The 21,919-nt window shown below is 39.4% G+C and overlaps 1 protein-coding gene across 4 annotated transcripts in view; it reads left to right on the forward strand.

Moving 5' to 3' along the window:
- The window catches only part of PRIM2 (DNA primase subunit 2), a 271,748-nt gene that overhangs the window by 222,285 nt on the left and 27,544 nt on the right, over positions 1-21,919 (forward strand). For all 4 annotated transcript variants that reach the window (XM_084889130.1, XM_084889131.1, XM_084889129.1 and 1 more), the window contains exons 11-12: positions 15,280-15,406; positions 19,478-19,560. In XM_084889130.1, coding sequence (XP_084745256.1) covers positions 15,280-15,406; positions 19,478-19,560 — 210 coding nt within the window. The remainder of the gene's footprint in view (positions 1-15,279; positions 15,407-19,477; positions 19,561-21,919) is intronic.

A 21,919-nucleotide genomic window follows, 5' to 3' on the forward strand; every position in this document is an offset into this window, starting at 1 on the left:
CTCATGACTTCCTTGCCCTGACAGACCACACAGCAGTGAGAAACACAATGGAAGTCAGGCGCACAACACCAAAAATTGTTTTGGGGACTCCAGCACGCTTGGCAAATGTACAGTCATTTTTAACTGGGTTCATAGTTTCTGAAACTTGAAATGTAAAACCCCATCTCCTTACGGGGGCAATGTGCATGAACTCTGAGTCCCCAGAACGGAGCTATCTCCAACCCCAGCCAGCCCGGTTTGGCCCTTGTGTCACTGTGTTTGTTGAAATGTTCTTCTATATTTGTTTTATTACTTATGAATACTTTGCATCTCTAACTAGAATTTTAAAACCTAGATTTGTTGTTGTTGTTGTTGTTGTTGCCAGTCCTCACCGGAGGATATTTTTTCCATTGATTTTTAGAGAGGGCGAAAGGGGGCAGGGGAGGGAGAAGCATCATTGTCAGAGAGACCAGAAACATCGATTGGTCGCCTCAGGGAAGCACCTCAACCCCGTCCAGGGATTGAACTTGCAACCCAAGTACGTGCCCTTGATTGGGAATAGAAATCATGACACTTCAGTCCATTCAGTTGCTCTAACCACTAAGCATGCCTGTCAGGGTGCAAAACCTAGCTTTTTAAAAACTATACCTTTTATCTGCTGCCTTCTTTCTTCAATGTCCACTATAGTTCTCTTCAGTCAATTTCTTTAAGAAAATAAAGTTTAGTTAATAAACAAGATGCTGTCAATGTCGTACAGCAAGGAGAGAACAAAAGACAGATTAAAGCGCCTTTTCATTTTGCTTTGCTCAATCCCCAGTTGAATGGAATAGTGCTGAGCGGCAGCCAAAACCATAGACTTTGAGATTACTTGTTTCAATACTGAATGAAGGCTTAGCCGAGAGAGATGAAGAGATGGGGTTTAGGGCATTATTTTCCCTGAGCGGAATTCGGGTGACTTTCCTTTGCACATTGTGTCACCTCAATTTTGAAGCTAAACAGCTTGGGCTTGTTGGTCGGGTAGCTTAATTTTACACGTTTGTAGGATATGATGTTTTCATAACAGAAGGGTAACGTAGGTAATAACCCTCTGAACTTTTAAGGAATTGAGTTTTAACAGTTCATTGTGCATTTATATGTGATTTTATGTGTGGAATTTATTGTATAATTTTTGAAGGTCCTTGCTATCAAGGACAGTGGACATAAAACAGAAAGATTTAAAGAAATAGAGAGAAGTCCCTGCTATCACACTCACTGTCCAATTGCATTTAATATGTTAAGGAAGAGAAACCTAAGCCACATGATGAGTACATTCATTGCCTAACGTGAGTCAGAGCAGCAAGATTTGTGAAATGCGAGTTGTTTATATTATAGAATTCTTCAGCTTATATATAAATCATGTAATATTAGCTACTTGATGAAAAGGTCCTCATTAGTGCCTAGTAAAGTTTCAAAAGTGGTATTGTGTTTTTATTTCTTTAGAAATAAATTAAGTGCATCAACTTGATTTGAGAATGATTAGTATTCAACAAATTAGTCTTTAAAGCTGCACATCAAAATATTATTCCTGTAATTTTATGCGTATGATGTTTCTCATTACTGTTCTGCTCATTTGTGTGTCATACGGGACACCAGAGGTGGCTTTCAGATCTTAAAGAAAATTAGTCTACACATGAGCTGCTAGTAGACTTGTGATTCTAGAAACTGTTGTATCAGAATGCCATTTTTAGATTTTTATAGCTATCCCCAGCTTTCTTTTCTTTTCTTTTTTTATTATCTTGTCATTTAAATCACTAAGTTCAAATTAATGAATAGTAAGAGTTATTTCAGGAACATCTTTTCTTTGAGAAACAGAACAGGAAATTATACTTTATAGTAAACGAGAGGTCCAGTGCTCGAAGATTCATGCACGGGGGGTGGGTCCCTCAGCCTGACCTGCACCCTCTCCAACCTGGGAGCCCTCAGAAGAGCCCCCTCCAATCCAGGAGTTTTTCTGTCTGTCTTTGCAAGATTGTGTGCAAATTGTCTGAGACCACAACCCAGTTTGGTTTGGTGCTCACAGAATAATAGAGGTCTTTTTCTTTCTTTTTTCTTTGCGCCATTGGTGGAGATTTTCTAGAAGTTGCAGGATATCGCCCCTTTAATTTTTCCTCGACACTCTGACACTCTCTCACCTTTGCTTTCCCTCCATCCTCCACCCGCAACAGTAACTTGCTCCAGGCTCACTTTGCTGTAGTGTCTAGGAGATCCCAAACCGCGTCTGCTATGAGAACTATGATTCCCAGAATTCCTGGTGCTCCTGCACTCTTGATTTCCACTTCTGGTTCAGGGACTACACAAACCAAAAGTACTGCGAACTCCAGCCACCCCCAGGCCTGGCTGACAGGACTGGACACTGCAGTGGTATCCCCGGGGCCCTGGCCGCTTGGCTCTTGTGCACACGCGCGCTGGCCACAGGCTTGAAGTGGGTAGGGTCCCAGGGACGCCTGCTTCATTGCCCCGGCTACATGGAGAGTGGGTGGGCGTCCTGCCCTGCCACCTGCCACTTGGCACCTGCGTGTGTGTGTGTGTGTGTGTGTGTGTGTGTGTGTGTGTTAGGAGGAAAGGTGCTTCACATAATTATCTAGTAACTATTTCAGTAAAATAACAAGCAACTGATTTTTTTTAAAAAGTTTCTAAATGTGACATGGCATAGAAAAAAGCTAAATGAAGGAGAGAAAATTTCCTAATGTAGTTAAATGCCATAAGAACGTATTTATGAATACATATCTCTATAATAAAGAGCCAGAGTGCAATGACTGATCATGACCAAAGGCTGACCAACTGGAAATCAGCGCTACGTTGCCATGGGGACCCAGCTCACACTACTGAGGCTGTAGGCACAGTGACCCAGCAGTGACTGCTGAAGGGGCTTTGAATCAGGCCCAGAAAGAGACCTGAAGAGAGAAGCAGGGGCTAATCAGTAGCATCTGAGGCAGCTTTTGACCAGTACTTGCCTCTCTCTTTTGCTCCGAGCCTGGCCAGCAGCCCTGCCTCCATTTCTCTTTGAACCTCCACAAGGGCTGCTGATCAGCCATGCCTTTCTGATCAGGCCGTTGATAGGCCCAGAAACACTGACTGGCATAGAAACCAACCAATCAGAACCAAATCTGGGTGAAGTGTGAGGAACCAATGGCTGCCTAGGAGGCAGAGCTTTTGATGCTGACTGGCATAGAAGCCAACCAATCAGAACCAAATTGGCCAGCAGAGGAGGGCAATAGGGGGCAAGATTAGGCCAACAGGGGAGGGCAGTTGGGGGCAAGATCCAGCTGGCAAGGGAGGACAGTTAGAGGTGATCAGGCAGGCAGACAGGTGAGTCATTAGGAGCCAGCTGTCCCAGATTGCGGGAGGGATGTCCAATTGGAGAGGGTACAGGCTGGGCTGAAGGAACCGCCCCCTCTGTGCATGAATTTCGTGTACTGGGCCACTAGTATGTAATATTTTTGTATAGTTGGTGACAGACATATTTAATCTTCTGCTGTGGCTTTGGAGAAATAATCCAACTGTTACTCAGTTATTTTAGCTATAACATAGTGATTGTGGTGCTGAGAATGGCATTGCAAATGTATTTAAAGCCAACTGCTTATATACTTTACAAGAGGCTATCCTTAATTTCCTAAGAATTACTCATAGACAGTGTCACTGAAAGGTTATCTCAGTCACCACCACCGCCAGGGTATGTTTTTTCAGTGCCTGTCATCACTGCGCAGGAACGGTAGCATGAGACCCTGGCTCCTTGCTCTGCAAAGGAGCAGGACCAACCGCCGCTTCTCCACTCACTGCTCTGCTCTTTTTCTAGAAAGAGCCATTTTTTCTAGCTCAGACCTGGAGGAGAGACTGAAATGAACAATTATAGTTTATTATTCATTCGATAAGTATTCGATGAAACCACAAAGAATTGCCATTTATGTAGATAAAAAATGGCTAATGTCATGGCAATTGCATCTGGTCCCATTTAATGCTTACAGAGCCACTTGTATGTGTCAGGCATTGTAGTAGAAGCTAAAGGCATAGCAGTTAGCAAAATAGACAATTCCTGTCTTCCTGGGGGTTGCATGCTGGTGGTTCTCCTCTCTTTCTCTAGACTCAGCATCTATCCACTGCCTTCTCTCTTTGTCCACTTGGGTTCCAAATAGGCATTAGACCAAGCTCCTGATGAATAAACAGTACACTTAGATCTTTTCTGCTTTGTAGATAGAAATCACAGGTAGAAGGATCCTGAATGTATGAGCTAGTCCAAGGTCTCTCTCTCTCTCTTTGTGCGTCAAGATAATAGAGCCAATAAACAAGGTGGTAATTTCTAAGACACCAAATGGTGATTTTTATCTATTGAATTTTAAAATGCACTCAGACATGAAAATGGAGCCTGGTAGACTGCTAAACACACCTATGATGTATTTGCTCTTTCTACTACATTGCGACAAGCTATTCTGTATCCTTCACTACACATGGTAAATAGCCAAGGCGTGTTATGATTCAGTGAATGAGCTCTGGATAGGGAATCGACAGAGCTAGATTGGAGTTTCAGATTTGCTGTTGAGGAACTCTGTTATTCAGGTGTCCATCAGGAAATAGAGTAAGCTAACTGTTTATACATGCTTCAACAATGTGGGGAAAGTAAATGAGATTACCAAGTGGTTTGAAAATTCACTCTTTAGAAAGGTGAGAATTGTATTAAAGACATAGGGAATTGCTGCTGGAGGAATATACAAGTGGAATTCCTCCGGTATTCATGAGAGTGGGTTCTTGAGGCATTACTGAAATAAGAATTTTCAGAAGTCCCACGGGAGGATGGGTACAGAGCCACTTGTATGTGCCAGGCATTGTAGGTGGTAGATTTTACTGGCGTGGAGTTATATTTCTCTGATTCCAAAGTCCCCTGTCCTTTAAGCCAGTCCTGGAAAAGGTGCAGCTGGGGTTTCAGCAAAGCTAGAAACAAGGCCAGTGTCCAGAGCTTTCATTCCATGTTGCAACCAGGTGTGTAGTTCATCCAGGTGTGTAATTAAAGTGCATTAGGCCACGTGCAGAGCCCAACATGACTGTGTGCCACGTGGGTGCAGGGATGTGCCACCCCCTGCCACAGGGGAGCTGGGATATCCAGAGAGAAGAGAGTTTACTGCTTTGCTTAGAAGTTTAAATATTCAGGTTTCTAGCGACTGCATTGCCCATGCCCATCCTGGGCACTGAAGCTGTATAAATGGCATACCTATATCTAGTCTTCCCTTTCCTCCTTTCCTGTTCAGTAATAACCAGGTTATTATAGTGGAACCATAATAATGATTTTTGTATTCATTGTTTGATGTAAACTATGTGTGATTTTAAAAAAAAAACAACTTTATTATTGAAAGTATTATAGATACCGCCCTGCTTCCGCCCCCTCCCCAGGCCTTCATCTGCTTTTGTCTGTGTCCATGGATTATGCATTAATGCATATGAGTTCTTTGGTTAATCTTTTCCTGCCCCTTTCCCCCACCCCCTTCTTCCCTCTGAGATTTGTCAGTCTGCTGCATACTATGTGTGTTTTTTATTTGCTTTTGGGTTTGTTTTCCTTGACTAAGATATTACAGGCTTCAACATTTTGTTTTGAACAAAACTCTAAAACCTTTGTTTTCAAATGTCTCAAACTATCTCATTTAGTCTTTGCTCAGTAATCAGATTATTCTCCCCAGTTTTTCTTTAGACCATGTTCATTATAAAATATCATTGATAGATTGATTTTTAAATTACATTCCTGTAAATGGATATATAAAATATTTGCTATGCTACTTAAAGTATCTTCTAACATTTAAAAATATGTGCTCTAAAAAAGCATTTTTCTAGCTTATCTTGTCATCCTTTTCTCTTAGCATGTCCCTTCTATATGGTTAATTCAAAAGAATGGCATGGCAAAGTGAATTTAGTTTCTTAATGAGATAGTACATCCAAGTTGAGAAGCAAACAGATATCCTGAAGCTATACAATAAGTGTACATAGCCTTCCCTCGGTAGAGCCTTCTTCCTGCATTGCTGAGAACACAGTCCATCAATAATTCAATTTAATTACATTTGGTTACAAGAAAGCATCCACTTTGTTTTGAGACTTTAATTCTGATGCCTGTGAGTAACCCTATCAATAAAAGGGGAAAAAGGGAAGTATTTCTCTTCTGTCATGAATATTTTATTATTTCTCAGATATTTCCCTAGAGTTGATATGCTTTTCCTTTGTATTAAATAATATGTATATATTGGTTATGTAGGTAAGTGGTATAATGTTATGAGAAAAAACAGTACTAAAATAAATTTGAAAATTCACTTAAGTTTCTGTGCTAGGTACCTGTGAATTATATAAGAAAACACCTATGCCTGTTGAACAACCTTTGTAGCAAATCAACCTTTTTTATGCTTTATGTTGGGAGTGTAGCCGTGTGCTCTATTTTGTAGAGTTCTGCAAGACTTGCTAGATGTTACAGTAAGTTAAAATGGCTGTACTTAAATATATAGTAACCAGCCCTTTATTTTTATGCTGGAAAACCTGTTGTTTCCATCCCTTAAATCACATATTTTAAGCAAATTGAAAATTATCACTAAGTTCTAATAGCAGGAGCTATTTTTAGAATCGTTGCCACTTTAAAATTTTAATCTAGTTTCAGAAGAGAAGACCTCTGTTTACTAGATGAGAAATGCTTGTACATGTGTTGATCATAACAGGGTAGAAAGAATATGAACTTTGAGCAAGTCATAAAAAGATTTCAGTCCTGACACAGCATTCTACTTCATCATCTCAAGCCTCAATTTTCCAGCCTGTAAAATGGGGATAATGACACCAATTTCGAAGGGTTGTTAGGAGAATCAAATAAGATAATCTGTGTTATGCCTAGTTCACTGTCAGGCACATAAACTTTTTAGTATTTTTTTAAAAAATTGACTTACAGAAAAGTTGCAAAAAAAGTTGCAAAAATAAAAAAAAGTTGCAAAAAGTTGCAAGAGTTCAATATACACTTCACCCAGTTTTCCCTAATATTAACAATCTTACATAACTATTACACTGTTATCAAAACCAACAGATTCCCAACAGTACAATACTGTTAACCAGAGCCTTGGCTCAGATCTCCCCAGCTGTCTCACTAATGTCCTTTCATGGTTCCAGGATTCACTCCAGGGTTGTGCATTGCGTTTAGTTGTTGTGTCTCCTCAGTCTCTTCCAGTCTGTGACAGTTTCTTAGTCTTTCACGACCCTGATATTTTTGAAGGTTACTGGTCAGGTGGTTTTTGTCCTTTTTGTTTGTTTTGGTAGACTGTCTCTCACTTTGGGTTTATTTTCTGTCTTCTCAGGATTAGATTGAGGTTATGCATTTTTGGCAAGAAGACCACAGAAGTGACATTCCCTCTGATTGCATCAACATCAGGGGCAAATAACATCAACATAACTAATTACTTGGCCACTTGGTTAAGGTGGCATCTGCTGGGTTTCTCCACTGTAGGGTTACTACTTTCTCCTCAAAATGTCTTGGGGGAGATACTTTTAGACTGCATAAATACCCTGCTTGCTGATTGGGCCTCCCTTGGAGGACCTTGCCTGCAACTGTTATTAATATGGTGACCTATTGGCTATTTTCTCTTCCCTGTTCTCCTATATTTATTCATTGGAATTCTTCTGTAAGGAAAAGCTGTTCCCTTCCCCCCCATTTACTTATTCAGATACTTGTATCAGTAGGTACTCATGGGTAGTTTGAATTAAACATTCCATTCAGTGCTATTGTTTATTTTGTTGCTCAAATTGTTCAACTTTGGCCTTTGAGAGCTCGTTCCGGTTGGTCCTGGAACCCTTTTGACATGCCCCATCCTCTTTTTGATCAAGTCCTCTCGGCAGCACCAGATGCTCCAGCTCATGCTGTGTTTTCCCTGCCGTGGTCTTAGAATCAACTTGTTCTCCAAAAAACCTTGTAAATTCTCTTTTCTCACCCCACATACCTTTTCTAATTCTTGACATATATTTTGGGAATTCCTCTTTTGATCTTCTTCAGATGGAGCCTTAGGAAATGTAGTCTTACCAAGTGGAATCTATTGGTTTCTAATCTTTGGAGAGAAACAAAACACTCGCCTGTGACAGAAGGCAGCAAACAGATCTTCAGTTTATCCCTGAAACTGTAGAGCAGGGTTTTCAACCTTTCTAATGCTGCGACCCTTTAATACAGTTCCTCATGTTGTGGTGACCCCCAACCATAAAATTATTTTCGTTGCTACTTCATAACTGTAATTTTGATACTGTTAATGAATTATAATGTAAATATCTGTGTTTTCCGATGGTCTTAAGCTCTACAGCAGCAGTTCTCAACCTGTAGGTTGCAAGACCATTGTAAAACACAGATATTTATTTACATTATGATTCATAACAATAGCCAAATTAGTTATGAAGTAGCAGCGAAAATAATTTTTGGTTGGGGGTCACCACAACATGAGGAACTATATTAAAGGGTCATGGCATTAGGAAGGTTGAAACTACTATTGTAGAGGAACAAGTTGGCTTGTCACTGTAAATTAAAACTGTATCTCATGCCATTTGTCATTTCGGGGCATGATACATTTGTCTACCATTTATTGCTAGCTTTTAAAATCTAATGTAATTGTCTCTTTTGGTCATCTCTTATGTAGCCAACCTAGATGACTAGATGACATGTTATTTAGTAAGTGAAATATCTCACTATATTGTGGTGAGTTGGGGAAATTAATTATTTTAGCAGTTCATTTTTAGAGTTATTTTGGAGCTCATTTTATAATTATGATGGTGCTAAAAGTGTGCTAAAGATGGTTGTTGTTTTGTTTGTTTTAGTAGAGAATCTGGTTCATTTCTGGCATTCATAGGAAAATGTTTATTTTAATATGCTATGAGTAACCACTAGAGGGAGGTCATGGGTAACCAGTTACTCCACTTGCAATTTATTCAAGATGTTCTGATACAAAAAATTAGCATAAAGGAGGGTAGGGGAATATCTGCAGGTGTAATAAAAATAAAACTGGACTGAAAACACTAATATCAACAAAATTCAGTACAAGGAGAAAACTATTATGCAGGACAAATATATGCTTATAAAACATAATTCACCAGGAATATATTATAAATCTGAACCTTTATGTACTCAGAAATATATAATTGAAATGTATCGATATATATGTAAATATTTAAATGTTTATAATAAAAAATATTTAAGTATTTAACATTTGTAGGAGTATGGGATTATATGTTTGTAATCATCCTGATAGTTCTTCAAAACCTTAAATTTATTACATACAGCATATGTATATATGTGTTTGAGTATATATTTGTGTGTGTGTGTGTGTATATAATATATATATATATATATATATATATATATATATATATATATATATATATAATAGTTGTAGGTAGTACCTTGGAACATTTTTTAATGATCAAGCTAGATTCTTAAAATTCCATTGTAATAGGAATTTAGTTATAGAAAATACTCACTGTGGATTAAAGTTGCCAGATATGGCAATCTAGAAAAGCCAAGTCGGGGGGGAGGGGGGGAGGGGGGAGAAAGACATAAAAATTCTGGGGGAAATAAATAGGATTAAGTGAATCTAGCAGAAGTTGAATAAATTTACATTTAATTTTTACTTCAAAATGTTTGTAAAAATCCATTCTTATACCTTTTCCTTGGTGACTGGAAGCCCTGGTCAGCGTGCTTCTGTGCAGTCTTTGAGGCTTGGCCGATGCTTTCCGTTGGCTTCCTTGTTTTCAGTGAGTGAAAGGACCACTGTGTTCAAGCAGAGCCAGCTCACTCTGGACCAGAGCATCCCACCTCCGGCAGCCAGCGCCTGCGATTTTTCTGGTGGAGCCTGCTTTATGCTGGCTCTTTTCCTACCAGCGAGGTGGTCACTACATTGACCACTTCTTGGGAGTTACTATTGTAAATTGTCCTTTAGGCTCTCAGCATGTGATTTCAGTAAATGCATTATAGGGAATGAAGGGCTGTTTGTGGTCTCTGTCTTCAAATTCAGGCAGAGTTCATTTGGAATCTGAATACATTTTCACTGTTATGTCAATGTTGTTATCCATGAATAAAGAACACTTTTCTAAAACAAGCTTCCCAGGTGAGATACTGAAAGTTCTGTCACTGATATGTCCTTTTCTTAATATCAGGGACAGTAGCTGAACAGATAGCCAATTAAAGTGACCTACACAACTCTTCCAGCCCATTTCCCCAGGTTGAATTGTTGAGGCCTCCATATAAGTAATATGTTATTATGGTGCTTAGTGATAGGAATCTACTAAATGTCTTGTCAGTGAAAGTTAACAGAGTGATAAATATAAGATTAGCTTTCAGTCCTCTGGTAGGGACAAGCCAGTGACCATACTACAAAAAAAAATATTCTTTAAAAAATATATATATATTTTATTGATTTTTACAGAGAAGAAGAGAGAGGGATAGAGTCAGAAACATCGATGAGAGAGAATCATTAATCAGCTGCCTCTTGCACACCCCCCACTGGGGATGTGCCCGAAATCAAGGTATATGCCCTTGACCGGAATCCTTGGGAACCTTCAGTCCACAGGCTAACGCTCTACCCACTGAGCCAAACTGGTTTCAGCCAAAAAAATATTCTTAACAGTTGACCCTCGTAAATGTTTAGTGAGCAGCTACGGTTTGCTAGGCTTTGTGTTCAGCATTGGGGCTACAGACTGGATGGAAGTGCTAGATACAGGCAATACAGGGCTTCCTTCCCCAACTCATGTTGCAACTTAGGGTTTGCCCTTGCTTTCTATGTAATATATAATAGCTGTGCTAGACGATGTCTAAAGCCCGTTCCAGCTCTTAACTCATGATTCTGATAAGGAAGCTAAATTTGCTAAAGCCCCAGATAGAGTTGCCAGTTAAATAAGTGATCGGTCCTACTGGAGTGGCTCGGTTGGTTGAGCATCGTGCCATATTCTGAAAGGTTGCTGGTTGAATTCCTGCTTAGGGCACATGCCTGGGTTGTGATTTGATCCCCAATCAGGGAGTGTGTGTAGGGAAGGCAACCAACTGATGTCCCTCTCTTTCTCCCTCTTTCTCTCTCTCTAACCATGTCCTTGGGTGAGGATTAAATACATAAACAATGGTGTGTTCTGCATTCTTCTTTCCATTTTTTATACTTTCTTTTCTCTGACTTTGTTTTTCAGTTCCTGACCATGTCCCTAACTCTAATAGTATAGAGGAGGACTACCCAGTCAGTGTGCCCAGTAATTTGAAAGCATTCACAAACCCTGTTTAGTGGGAGTTGTTTTAATTTTAAATGTGTAACTTCAAATTTGCCATTTTTGTGATTCTAAAATTATGATAAATTAGAAACCAAATAAATGATCTGCCAGTGGTTTGTTAGACTTACCATTTCTTTTGGGAGTAGACAGCTTTCCCTGGTTTTCACTGGGCTCAGAATCATTTTGTCTTACTGTGGTTTGCTCTGACTTTCACCTGTCCCTGAAGGAGCTGAGTGACAGCAGGGAAGCAGCCTACAGTTGAAGGTTTGCCTTGGGTAACTGACAGTTGCCTGTATTTATTTATTTTTTCCCATCTATACTATTATAGCATTTTCTAAAAAAGCAGAAGACTAAGATTTTAACTCCATCGTTTCCACTAGGATTACTTATTCTTAAGTAATTGAAATAACTATTCACTTAACCTCTTGAAACCTATTTCCACTTTTATAAAATAGGGATACCTAACTTCTCTACCTTACAAGTAGTAAAGGGTCTAAGAATCATCACTTTGTCACTGCTAAGGATCTGTAGAACCGTAAGCTATTAGTATTGGAACATCACTGTTACTTTATTTTTATTGTTAATAACAGTATTGCATATGCACTAAATTCTGCATTAAGAATTTATAAATGATAGTCTTTATTTAATATCTGACCTAATAGATATAGTTAGAATGATGTAGATCACACAGCCCCCAGTCACGGATGGCCCTCAGACCTGTTTTCTGAGTGTGCTGGGTATAGTTTTATAGCATAAGAAGAAGAGAAACATGAAGAAGAGAAACGACAGCCACTGGCCCACACGCCACTGGTATCCTGAACAGAAAGCTCCCCACTTTCCTCTGACGATATGGCAAGTTTTTTCATACACAGCTGATGTTTCTTTTGATCTGTTGGCTTCAATGAAAGTGGTCTGCTTAATCAATGATCTTATCTAATCACATACGACCATTTTATTTAATACTTTTTCGGTGGGTTTTGGCATTTCACTATTTCCTTTTCTAACCAAGTGGTTAATCACTATTTAAAAATTTTAGCTAGACCCTGCCCCCGGGGAAATTTGAGGGAAAGGAAATCTCATTCTAGAACTGAAAATGTTCTCCATGACTAGGGGAGGGGATTAGGATGTGAAGATGGAGAACATATGTCCTGCTCTTTTTGGACAAAACCAAAAGGGAGGAAAATACTCTGTTTTTCTACTCAAGTTCTCCAGCTGGTGCCCGTAAATTAGACTGACAAAAGATGGATTTACAAGAGAAAAATAAACAGGTGTGCCTGCTTTCTCACTTTTCTTGAGTTCCATTGGTAATATCATGCCCTTGAAAATAATTCACTGCTGACTTTGGCAGACTTACAGATGGTGCTTTGCCAGTGCCACAGCTGGGATGGCAGGACTAATTTGGGAGGTCACACACTGCCACTCACCCACCTTCTGACCAGAGTGGACTTGCTGGCATTTCCTGTCACTGAAAGGAGTAGGATGGAGGAGCCAAAATGGCCAAGTGTGCTCTTCTCTTAGTTCCCACGTAACTGCTTGGAGATGTTCCTTTAAGTTGTGGGTAGGGACACTTAGAAAGTGTTCTCTCAAAAACGTCACAGAAAATGCTCCCTCTCTGCAATGTTACAAAAGTTAGCCTGTCTGAAAACCAGAGGACTACTTGTGTTCTTGATATGCAGATAGTCTGAAAGCTCAGTAAGGTCCAAACTTTAGGCTTCTATACACACAGACAGTGGGTAAATAAATTGGAAAGCAGAGGGAGGTGAAAAAAATACTAATTTAGCCTTGTGTCCTTTCCGGAGAGTAGCTTTCCATTACTTCAACAGAATAGCTGACCCAGAAGTTCTCTCAGTGTTTTCTGATGAACATACAGAAATCTTGTATCTGTTTAAATTCACGTCAGACCCAAAAGTTTGCACAAAGTGATTGACTACAGCTAATGTTTATGATTTACAAAACAAACAGAAGTTGTTTGTAAAAGATGCTTGCTGGAACTTCTAAATGTTCTTGTTTTCACCGGTGAAATTTAATGTTGGTTTGAAAGTTTGTCTTCTTTTTGGAAAGTTGTTTTTAGGTTGAAATGCCTTTGTTTTCCTGGTTGTAGATTTTATGGGCAGATAGATAGTTGTGAAGCCATAACTACTGATTATTGAAATTTCAGCAGTCTTTTTTAAAAATAGAAGTTAATAAGCTGATTCTGAAATTTATATGGAAATTCAAGGACATCTAATAGCCCAAACAATTTTGAAAAAGAACAAAGCAGGAGGACCTACAGTCTTAGATGATCTGAATTTGAGATTTAACTCTAAGACTTGGTAATGAAGACAGTGTGGGCCCTGGCTGCATGGCTCCGTTGGCTGGAGTATGGTCCTGCACACAGAAAGGTTGCAGGTAGATTCCCAGTCAGGGTACACACCCAGTTTGTGGCTTTGATTCTGGTTCAGAGAGTCTGCGGAGGCAACAGATTGATGTTTCTCTCTCATAATGATCTCTCTCCCTCCCCTCCCCTCCCCTCCCCTCCCCTCCCCTCCCCTCCCCTCCCCTCCCCTCTCCTCTCCTCTCCTCTCTCTCTAAAATGAACAAACAAAAAAGACAGTGTGGCACTGACAGAAGGATAGACATGTAGATCCCTGGTACAATACAGCATCCACAAACAGACCCACACATTTATGGTCACATTTGACAAGTGTACCGAAGTGATTTAGTAAGGAAGGGAAAGTGTCTTCAACACATGGTGTTGGAAATGGTGCTTATTCCATGGGGCTGAAGGGTACCAGAGAATAAGCCATCCCAAAATACACCGCTTTGGCATAGGGATTATTTTGACCTAAAGGCACTTGAGAACCAGCAGATGCAGGAAAAACACTTTATCTCCCTTAGCTACCTAAAATTAAAGTACAAACTTGCCCTTTAAATAAAGAAAATATACATTTGTAAAGATGTGTCTGTACCCTGTGGGAGATTGGCCAGCCAGGGGAAGTTGGCTGTGGGACTACATTGACCACCAGGGGGCAGCTCCTGTGTTAAGCGTCTGCCCCCAGATAGTCAGTGTGCATCATAGTGATGGGTCGTAATGGTTGCTTAGGCATATATATATATATATATACTAGTAGATAATACCAAGAAGATAAATAGACAAGCCATACACTGTGAAAATATTTGTAATACCTATGTAGGAATACCTCACTTTATTGCACTTCATAGATGTTCTATTTATTACAAACTGAAGACAAGACCCTTCACCAGCAAAAAAATTAAGAGAACCTTTACTGCTATGTACTCTTTATTGCAGTGGTCTGGAACCCGACCACTTCAAGGTTTGCTGTATCTAACAAAGGGCTTGAGTCCAGAAAATGTGAAGAATTTTTACAATGGAATAATTAAAAGAAGACAATCCTGTTTTGTTTTTTTAAATGGGCAAAATATTTGAATAGACACTTAATAAAAAAAAGGCATATCACTAACCAAGAAAGACCTTTGAAATAGTACCCACCAGTATTAGTCATAATGGAAATGTAAAAGGAAATATCACTACCCATTTCTTAGGAAAGCATTTTAACTAAAAAAAACACCATGTTTTGGGGGGGAATTTGGAACTTCCCCCTACATGCATAGCTGGTGGGGTATACAGCAACTCTGGAAAAACAGTTGGCAACAATTCCACTCCTAGGTATTTATCGAAGAGAAATCAAAATATATGTCCACAAGATCATCTATCAGAATGTTCATAGCAGCTTTATTGATAATAGCCCCAAACTAGAGTAGCCCAGGTATCCATCAATAAGAAAACTACTCAGCAATAAAAGAAAAAAACTCCTAATACATGTAATTCTCAAAAACATAGACATTTTTATTTGTATCATAAGGGACCCAAATGATGTTGCGATCTGAATGTACATCTGCCCATGAATGCTGAATTTGTTTTATGAAATATCCCTCTCTGCTCTTTGGTCCTAGCCGGATTGCTGACACTTCTCCTACAATACTGGCTTACTTTTGTCTCTCCTTTCTTTTTCCTCCAACCAGTTTGATAAAGGCTACTCTTACAATATCCGTCACAGCTTCGGAAAGGAAGGCAAGAGGACAGACTATACACCTTTCAGTTGCCTGAAGATTATTCTAAACAATCCGCCAGGCCAAGGGGATTATCATGGTAAGTGCTTCCACTTGACATGCTTGCGAAGTACAGAAACCCAGGAGCTCAGTGGGAAACGCTGAAACAGTGTGATGGCGTTTTGCATCGCTGACAGGAACCAGTTTACAGCAGATGCCAGTCATCAGTGTCAAGCCCGAGCCCCATTACTCTTCTGTCTGTTTGCCTTGTCACCGAACTAGGTCAGGCAAGAGAACGTCACGCAGCTGCTGGACCGGGCTCTTTTGTTCTCAATTTCCCCCTCGCCTGCTCGTGTCTGTCTGCCTATCTGTCTGTGTCTCTCATCCTGCAAGTCTTAGCACACTGACACAAGTTCTTCAGAGCTCTTTGAAGATGGAATGCCTCAAAGTTTAGAATAGTAGATTCACTATTTTCATAAGACTATCAAGGAAAAACGTGTTTTGTTCTCATTACCATCATCTGATTAACAAACACAGATTAAGTGAGGAATTGAGCAAGTCACGGTATCAAGCACCTATCCATTTGCCTGAGTTGTAGGTTAAAAAATAAAAAATCTGTGTTAAACTATTTTCTATAGATTGCTGAGTTCAAAATATTTTTTTTCTAAAATAGTTCTCTGAGCTATTGAAAAGCTTGAAAAGCTTCCCATTTGGTATATCAGAGAATGGTTTAACAGTCCATATTAGTAAATATTCTAGACTACCAAAGTTCACTGCAATGTATGTGTCAAAACATATTTTGTTTTAGCATCTTAAATGAAACTCTTTAAAAAGATACACATTTAGGTTATTAAAGATCTATAACCACAGTGAGAATTTTAAGAAAGATGTTGCATGAGTACAGAGCATTTAAAAATGCTTGTGTGTTCATATATTTCATAGGTGAAGAGGCAGCAGTGCTGGTAGTGCGGTGCACACAGCCAGTGAGTCTTACCGCTTGTCAATCACTTAACGTACCTTTTAGAAAGGCATATTCTCTACCTTCAGATATATAAACTCAGATGTATTTACAAGTTCCCTGGATGACTGTTATGTTTTCTGGACTTTGAAAACCATTGGCCAGATACTCCTGTTGAAAAAGCCTCGAGCTTTGCCTCGCCGCCACAACAGGCAGGCGATTTACATGGAGCTTGGCCAAGAAAAACTCCTCCCAGGGATTCTTCTGTCAATTTCTAGATCCTAGCATTTGTTACACATTTTGTTTACTTTTATTAGTTTATATGCAGAATTTTATATTTCTTACTCCTGATAAATTGGGTTTTATTTATTCCATTCTGTTTGTTTTGAACTATCAGTTAAAAATATTATACTTAGCAAACACTCAATGATTTCATATAATTTATAAGCACATTTATCTGTCCTTTTGTTAAAATTAAGAAACTTCCTTTTTTTTTTTTTAGAATAATTTTAGGTTCAGAGCAAAATTGAGCAGAATGTACAGAGTTCCCAGATAGCTCCTACCCTGCACTTGCATAGCTTTCCCCGCTACTGGCATCCCTCGCCAGAGCGCTTTATTATGTGTGAGCTGAGAAGAATGTGTCATCAGCTGTTGTTGGATGTAGTTGTTGGAATTGGGTATTCCTCCCCCCCCCCCCCCCCCCCCCCCCCCCCAGGTAGGTTAGACTTTGTTAAAGCCCTCAGCATTTTAGGCTTTGATAAAATAGTGTTTCCTGCGGGCAGGCCTTGTTAAGAACAGATAGCTCTTTCAAAATGGTTACTTTTCCTCTCCCACTGTTAGGAGGATGTGGGGATTCTCTCTCTTATTCACTGTGAAGATCTGGTAGAGCTCCTGGATGTTAAACTTACAAAAGTGTGGTCTTCCCCCACGAGTGGGTCTCCTTGGAGTTTTTAACCCTTAGAATTGACCACATGGAGACTGGAGCAATCTGTCCAGATTCAGTTTTCTTACCCTAGTGTTTAGTTCCCACAGGGATTTCTGCTTGGTAAGTTGAGATTCTCTGTGTCTCCTCTCTCCAGTTTTGGGGACAGTGATTTGCCCAGTGACTCACTTCTCAAATGGACCCAAGAACAGCTTCTGATTTTTCAGTTCAGCTTTTTACTTATTTGGATGGAGAGGCAACTTCTAAGCTCCTTACATGCTAGACTGGAAGCCAGAAGTCTCTGTCCTTTTATTTTTTTTTTGTTACTTCCAAAGCTAACTAGTCCCCTAGGTTCACATTATTTCATTAAGTGGCGCTGCCTGGAAGGATTGTTCAACCAGTTATGAACCCATGTAGGTGTAACTGTATTCTGGATGATGTTTATCCATCTCTTCCACAAAAGCTTTGTCAAACACTTAGCTGAAGTCAGAGTTAGTTGTTTAGGAATTCACTTCTTCTTTAGTTATCTCGTTAGTGCAACTCTTTCCAATTGTAAATATCATTCTCTCTGATGTGGAAGATAGAAACAAAGTAGGAGACGCTGAGCTCTGTTTTACTTCTGTTCTCTGTTATAGTAACTCTAGAGGCCCTTTGTGCAAGAGTAGGCCTTCTTTCCCCCAGCTGCCGTGCACCAGCTTCCCTGTGGCACCTGGGACCCGGACAGCCCCAGCTTCTTTGTCTGGAAGAAAACCTGGTCTAATTAGCATGTTATGCTTTTATTATCATAGATCAGCTTCTCTAGTAATCTGGTTCCTCTGTTTTCTTCTTATAGTGAACATAACTTTTAAAGACTTTTATGTGATATTTAATATCTTGGCAGTCTTTAGTTTCTTCTCGGCTTTGCCCTTTCTGACCTTTCATACAGGTACAGCCATTATTTCAGATGTACTTTGGGAAATTCAGTTAATGTTTTCTTTTGGTGTCCTTTAATAATTATGGACTAAACCAAAAATTCCACATGCACCCTCATGTCTTTCTCATTGCGATTCTTCATAAGTTCATTATCAGATTTTATGTGTGTTTACTATGTACCAGGAGCATGTAAGATAAGAGCTTTATAGTCTGTTCCCACACGAGCTCAGTGAGTATTTCCCTCACTTGACAGACAGTGAAGCTGAGTCAACATAAAGATACAAAATTTGCCTAAGTCTCCTAGCTTATAACTGTTAAACTCAGATCCAAACTTTCAACTCTGTGCTACACAGCTTCTCAAGACATTTCCTTGTACTAAAAATAACTATGATTTTAAACTGAATAAAGTATATACTATGCATTTTGTAAATTTCATAATTAGTAGGAGTCCATATGTTATCATGGGTGTTTTTATTTGGAGATAAGATTTTTGGGAAACACATCTGTAGACTCCTTTCCATTATTTTTGTCCCAATCAATTTCCTATTGTTAAAAATGCATAATTGTCTCTAATTAACTTATAGATCTATCATGTCTCTGACTGAAAAAAAACTATCTGGCATCCTATATTAAATGTCAAATTAAGTATTTTGGCCTGTCATTGCAGTTTCTTACTAAAATATCTAAAATTTTCTAGATTTTGGCCTAACACAGCTTTTACATTTCAATTCTTTTGTGTTTTTGTTTAGGCAAATATGTTTAGTAGTCCAACTTTATTATTCCCGTGAAATAGCCTAGAGATGTCATGTATCTACTATAATTTGTTTTTCTATGAGACGGTTCCTTATTTATGCATCTCATTCCCATCCATGATTCATCTAAATTTATATTGTTTCTACACAATGGGAAATGGGTATGGAATTTACATCTGAAAATTTTTATATTTCTTAGCCTTTGCACATTTTTCTTTTTGTCTACACTATCCTCCTCCGATAGTATGTCTTTTAAGTAATTCTTTAGAAAAAATGTGTGCTAATATAAAGTTTTTAGATAAACTATTTTATAGCTACTTTGTGATTATCTCTGCTTATTAGCCAGTAGCACAATTAAAACTGTTTCTTCCCAGTGAATGAGCAACTGAGCCGGAGAGTGCTGCAGTGCTTTATGTAACTCTTGAGCCTGTGGTACCCTGATAACCGTACAGCGAAGCCGTCATTTAGATAAAGAGAGGAACACAGTTGCACTCATGGGCAATTAACTTTTTTATTAATAAGCTGTTAGCCAATTAAGGGCAGCTTAGACAGTCTCTCGAGTGTGGCTTTGTACTAAGTCCCACGTAAATAACCTTGTTGATGTGCTGGCCTGTTTTTTGTTGTCAGGGTGCCCATTCCGTCACAGTGATCCCGAGCTGCTGAAGCAGAAGTTGCAGTCGTACAAGATCTCTCCCGGAGGGATAAGCCAGGTAGGTCAGAGTCTGCCCTGCCTCTTCGGTAATGAGGTGCCAGACAGTTCCTCTCAGTTTCATTTAACGTCCTTGCAACGATGCTGTGTACCACCGTCAGGCCGCACGCAGATAGCCTGCCTTCCAGGTGAGTTAAGCTAAAGCCTTGACTTTTCTGGTGTAGAGTGCTTGGAAATTCTGGTTCTTTCATCTGCTAGGCTGCATTTTCATGTTTCCTGGTAATAAGGAAGCTGGAAACCTTTTTTTCTCTCTTAATATGTCTTGCTATCACAATTGAGGGCATTGAAACAGTTTTTAGAGGAATGTACTGAAGCTTATTAATGAAGCTGAAAATTGATGACATCTTATTTCATTTTGGAAATTGTTTGCTATGCCGCATGTAGGTGAGAGCAGATGATGATGCAGTGTGTGCTGGCTAAATGTTCTGATAAACATCACTGTTGCTATGATAAATCTCCAATTCTGATGATAGTTCATTAGGTCTATGAAACACATTGTCTCGATGTAAACAACTTAGATTTTTAAAAATGCTTCAATATAAAACCAACTATTTAGGAGTATACCTTTTAGTAAATATACTTTAAAAAACTAGTGACACTGCAAAGATTACTGTCTATAGTGTCCTTTTTAGTTGACTTGGATTTTGAAGGAGTTCAAGAAGAGCTTCTGCTTTCTCAGTTTAGAGCTGGAACACCTACACCAGGTATCCTTCCACACAGATTTCTACTGGAAGAAAGTAATTAGTCTAAAATGCTCCTGCTTCTGTTGTGTCCAAAGTTCAGGTTAGTTCAGTTCAAATCTCAGAGGTTTCCTGTACTCTGCACAAGACAATGCTCATGTGCTGTTGGGGGATGCAAAGGAGGATCAGAGCCAGAGTCTGGAGGGAAGCTTGCCAAGTGTTAGGGGTCCAGCAGTACCCCATTCCCTACAGGGGATATGTTCCAAGACTCACAGTGGATGCCTGAAATCGCAGATAGTATCAAACCCTACAGTAAATACTATGGTTTTTCCTATACATACCTACCTACAAAAGAGTTTAATTTATAAAATTAGGCCCAGTGGGAAATCCTACCTAATAAAAGAGAAACATACAAATTGACTACACCTTTGCTACCCCCTCCAGCCAATCAGGGTGAGTATGCAAATTAACCCAACTAAGATGGCAGTTATTTTGCATGTCCAGGCTAGAGTGAAGACTGAAGATAGCATAGAAAGAAGCCAAGCGCTGCAGAAGGGAGCAAAGCTGCAGAGAAGCAAGCAAGCAAGCGGGACAGGGTAGAAGGGAGGGAAGCAGGAGGGGCTGGGAGAAGGGAGGAAGGCAGGCGGGGCAGCCACTGCAGCAGGAAGCCCTATTGCAGGAATCTTCCTGCAACGGGCCTCTAGTTAACAATAACACCTAATAATATAGAGTAATTATAACAGTATACTGCAATGAAGATTAAGTGAATGTGGATTCTTTCTCTTTTCCAAAATATCTTACTGTACTATACTCACCCTTCTTCTTGTGATGATGTGAGCTGATAAAATGTCTACCTGATAAGATGAAGTGAGGTGAATGACATAGGCATAACCTAGGCTGCTATTGACCTTCCAAATATACGTCAAAAGGAGGATCATCTGCTTTGGGTAGTCTTGGTTTTTGGAGCCATGACAGTGTCGGTGGTTGGGTGTCAGGAGCAGACTATGTTGATGGTGAAATTTTCTATTTTTAGACCACTTTTGACTGCTGTAACTGAAACCACAGGTAATTGGTGGTGGTGGGGAGGGGGAACTATTGTATACATAGAATATCTTGGGTCTTCTGAAGAAGTGGGGTACTATAACCATCAGGAGAGGCCATGAGACACTTTCTGAAAGAGATTCTCTTTGAGTTGGGACTTGAAGGGGGGTTGGGAATCAGTAAGAGAGAATGAATGCATGAATAGAAGGCAGTGTGTGCATAATATTATTAGGATTTCAAGTTTAAAATAATGGTCATAAGTACATAAAAGTTAGTGGAAAACTTAAAAGAACTAGTTGATTAAAGAGATTAGTTTTAAAGGTGGAACATTTAAATGGCAGACAGAATGTGGATTTGTACTGCATTAGAGAAATTAAAACTAAAAATCTGGTGTTTTTTCCAGTTAAAATTTTAGAATTGTGGGATTGGAAGGAATAGTAATTAGAAAGCCATTCTCTTTTATGGAATCAAAGGATGTGACATGCCCATGGTACACAAATAGTAAGTCAGTGGTAGAATCAGAAACTGAAGCCAGGCCTTCTAACTTCATGATTATTTTTCTCAATCACAGGTTACTATAGCACTGACTATCATAAATTTTCTGTGCCAGAGAGGGAGAACAAAATAGCAGAGAGAGGA

This window comes from Pipistrellus hanaki (genome assembly GCF_964339955.1).
Source record: "Pipistrellus hanaki genome assembly, chromosome: 7".
NCBI classification, from domain to species: Eukaryota; Metazoa; Chordata; class Mammalia; order Chiroptera; family Vespertilionidae; genus Pipistrellus; species Pipistrellus hanaki.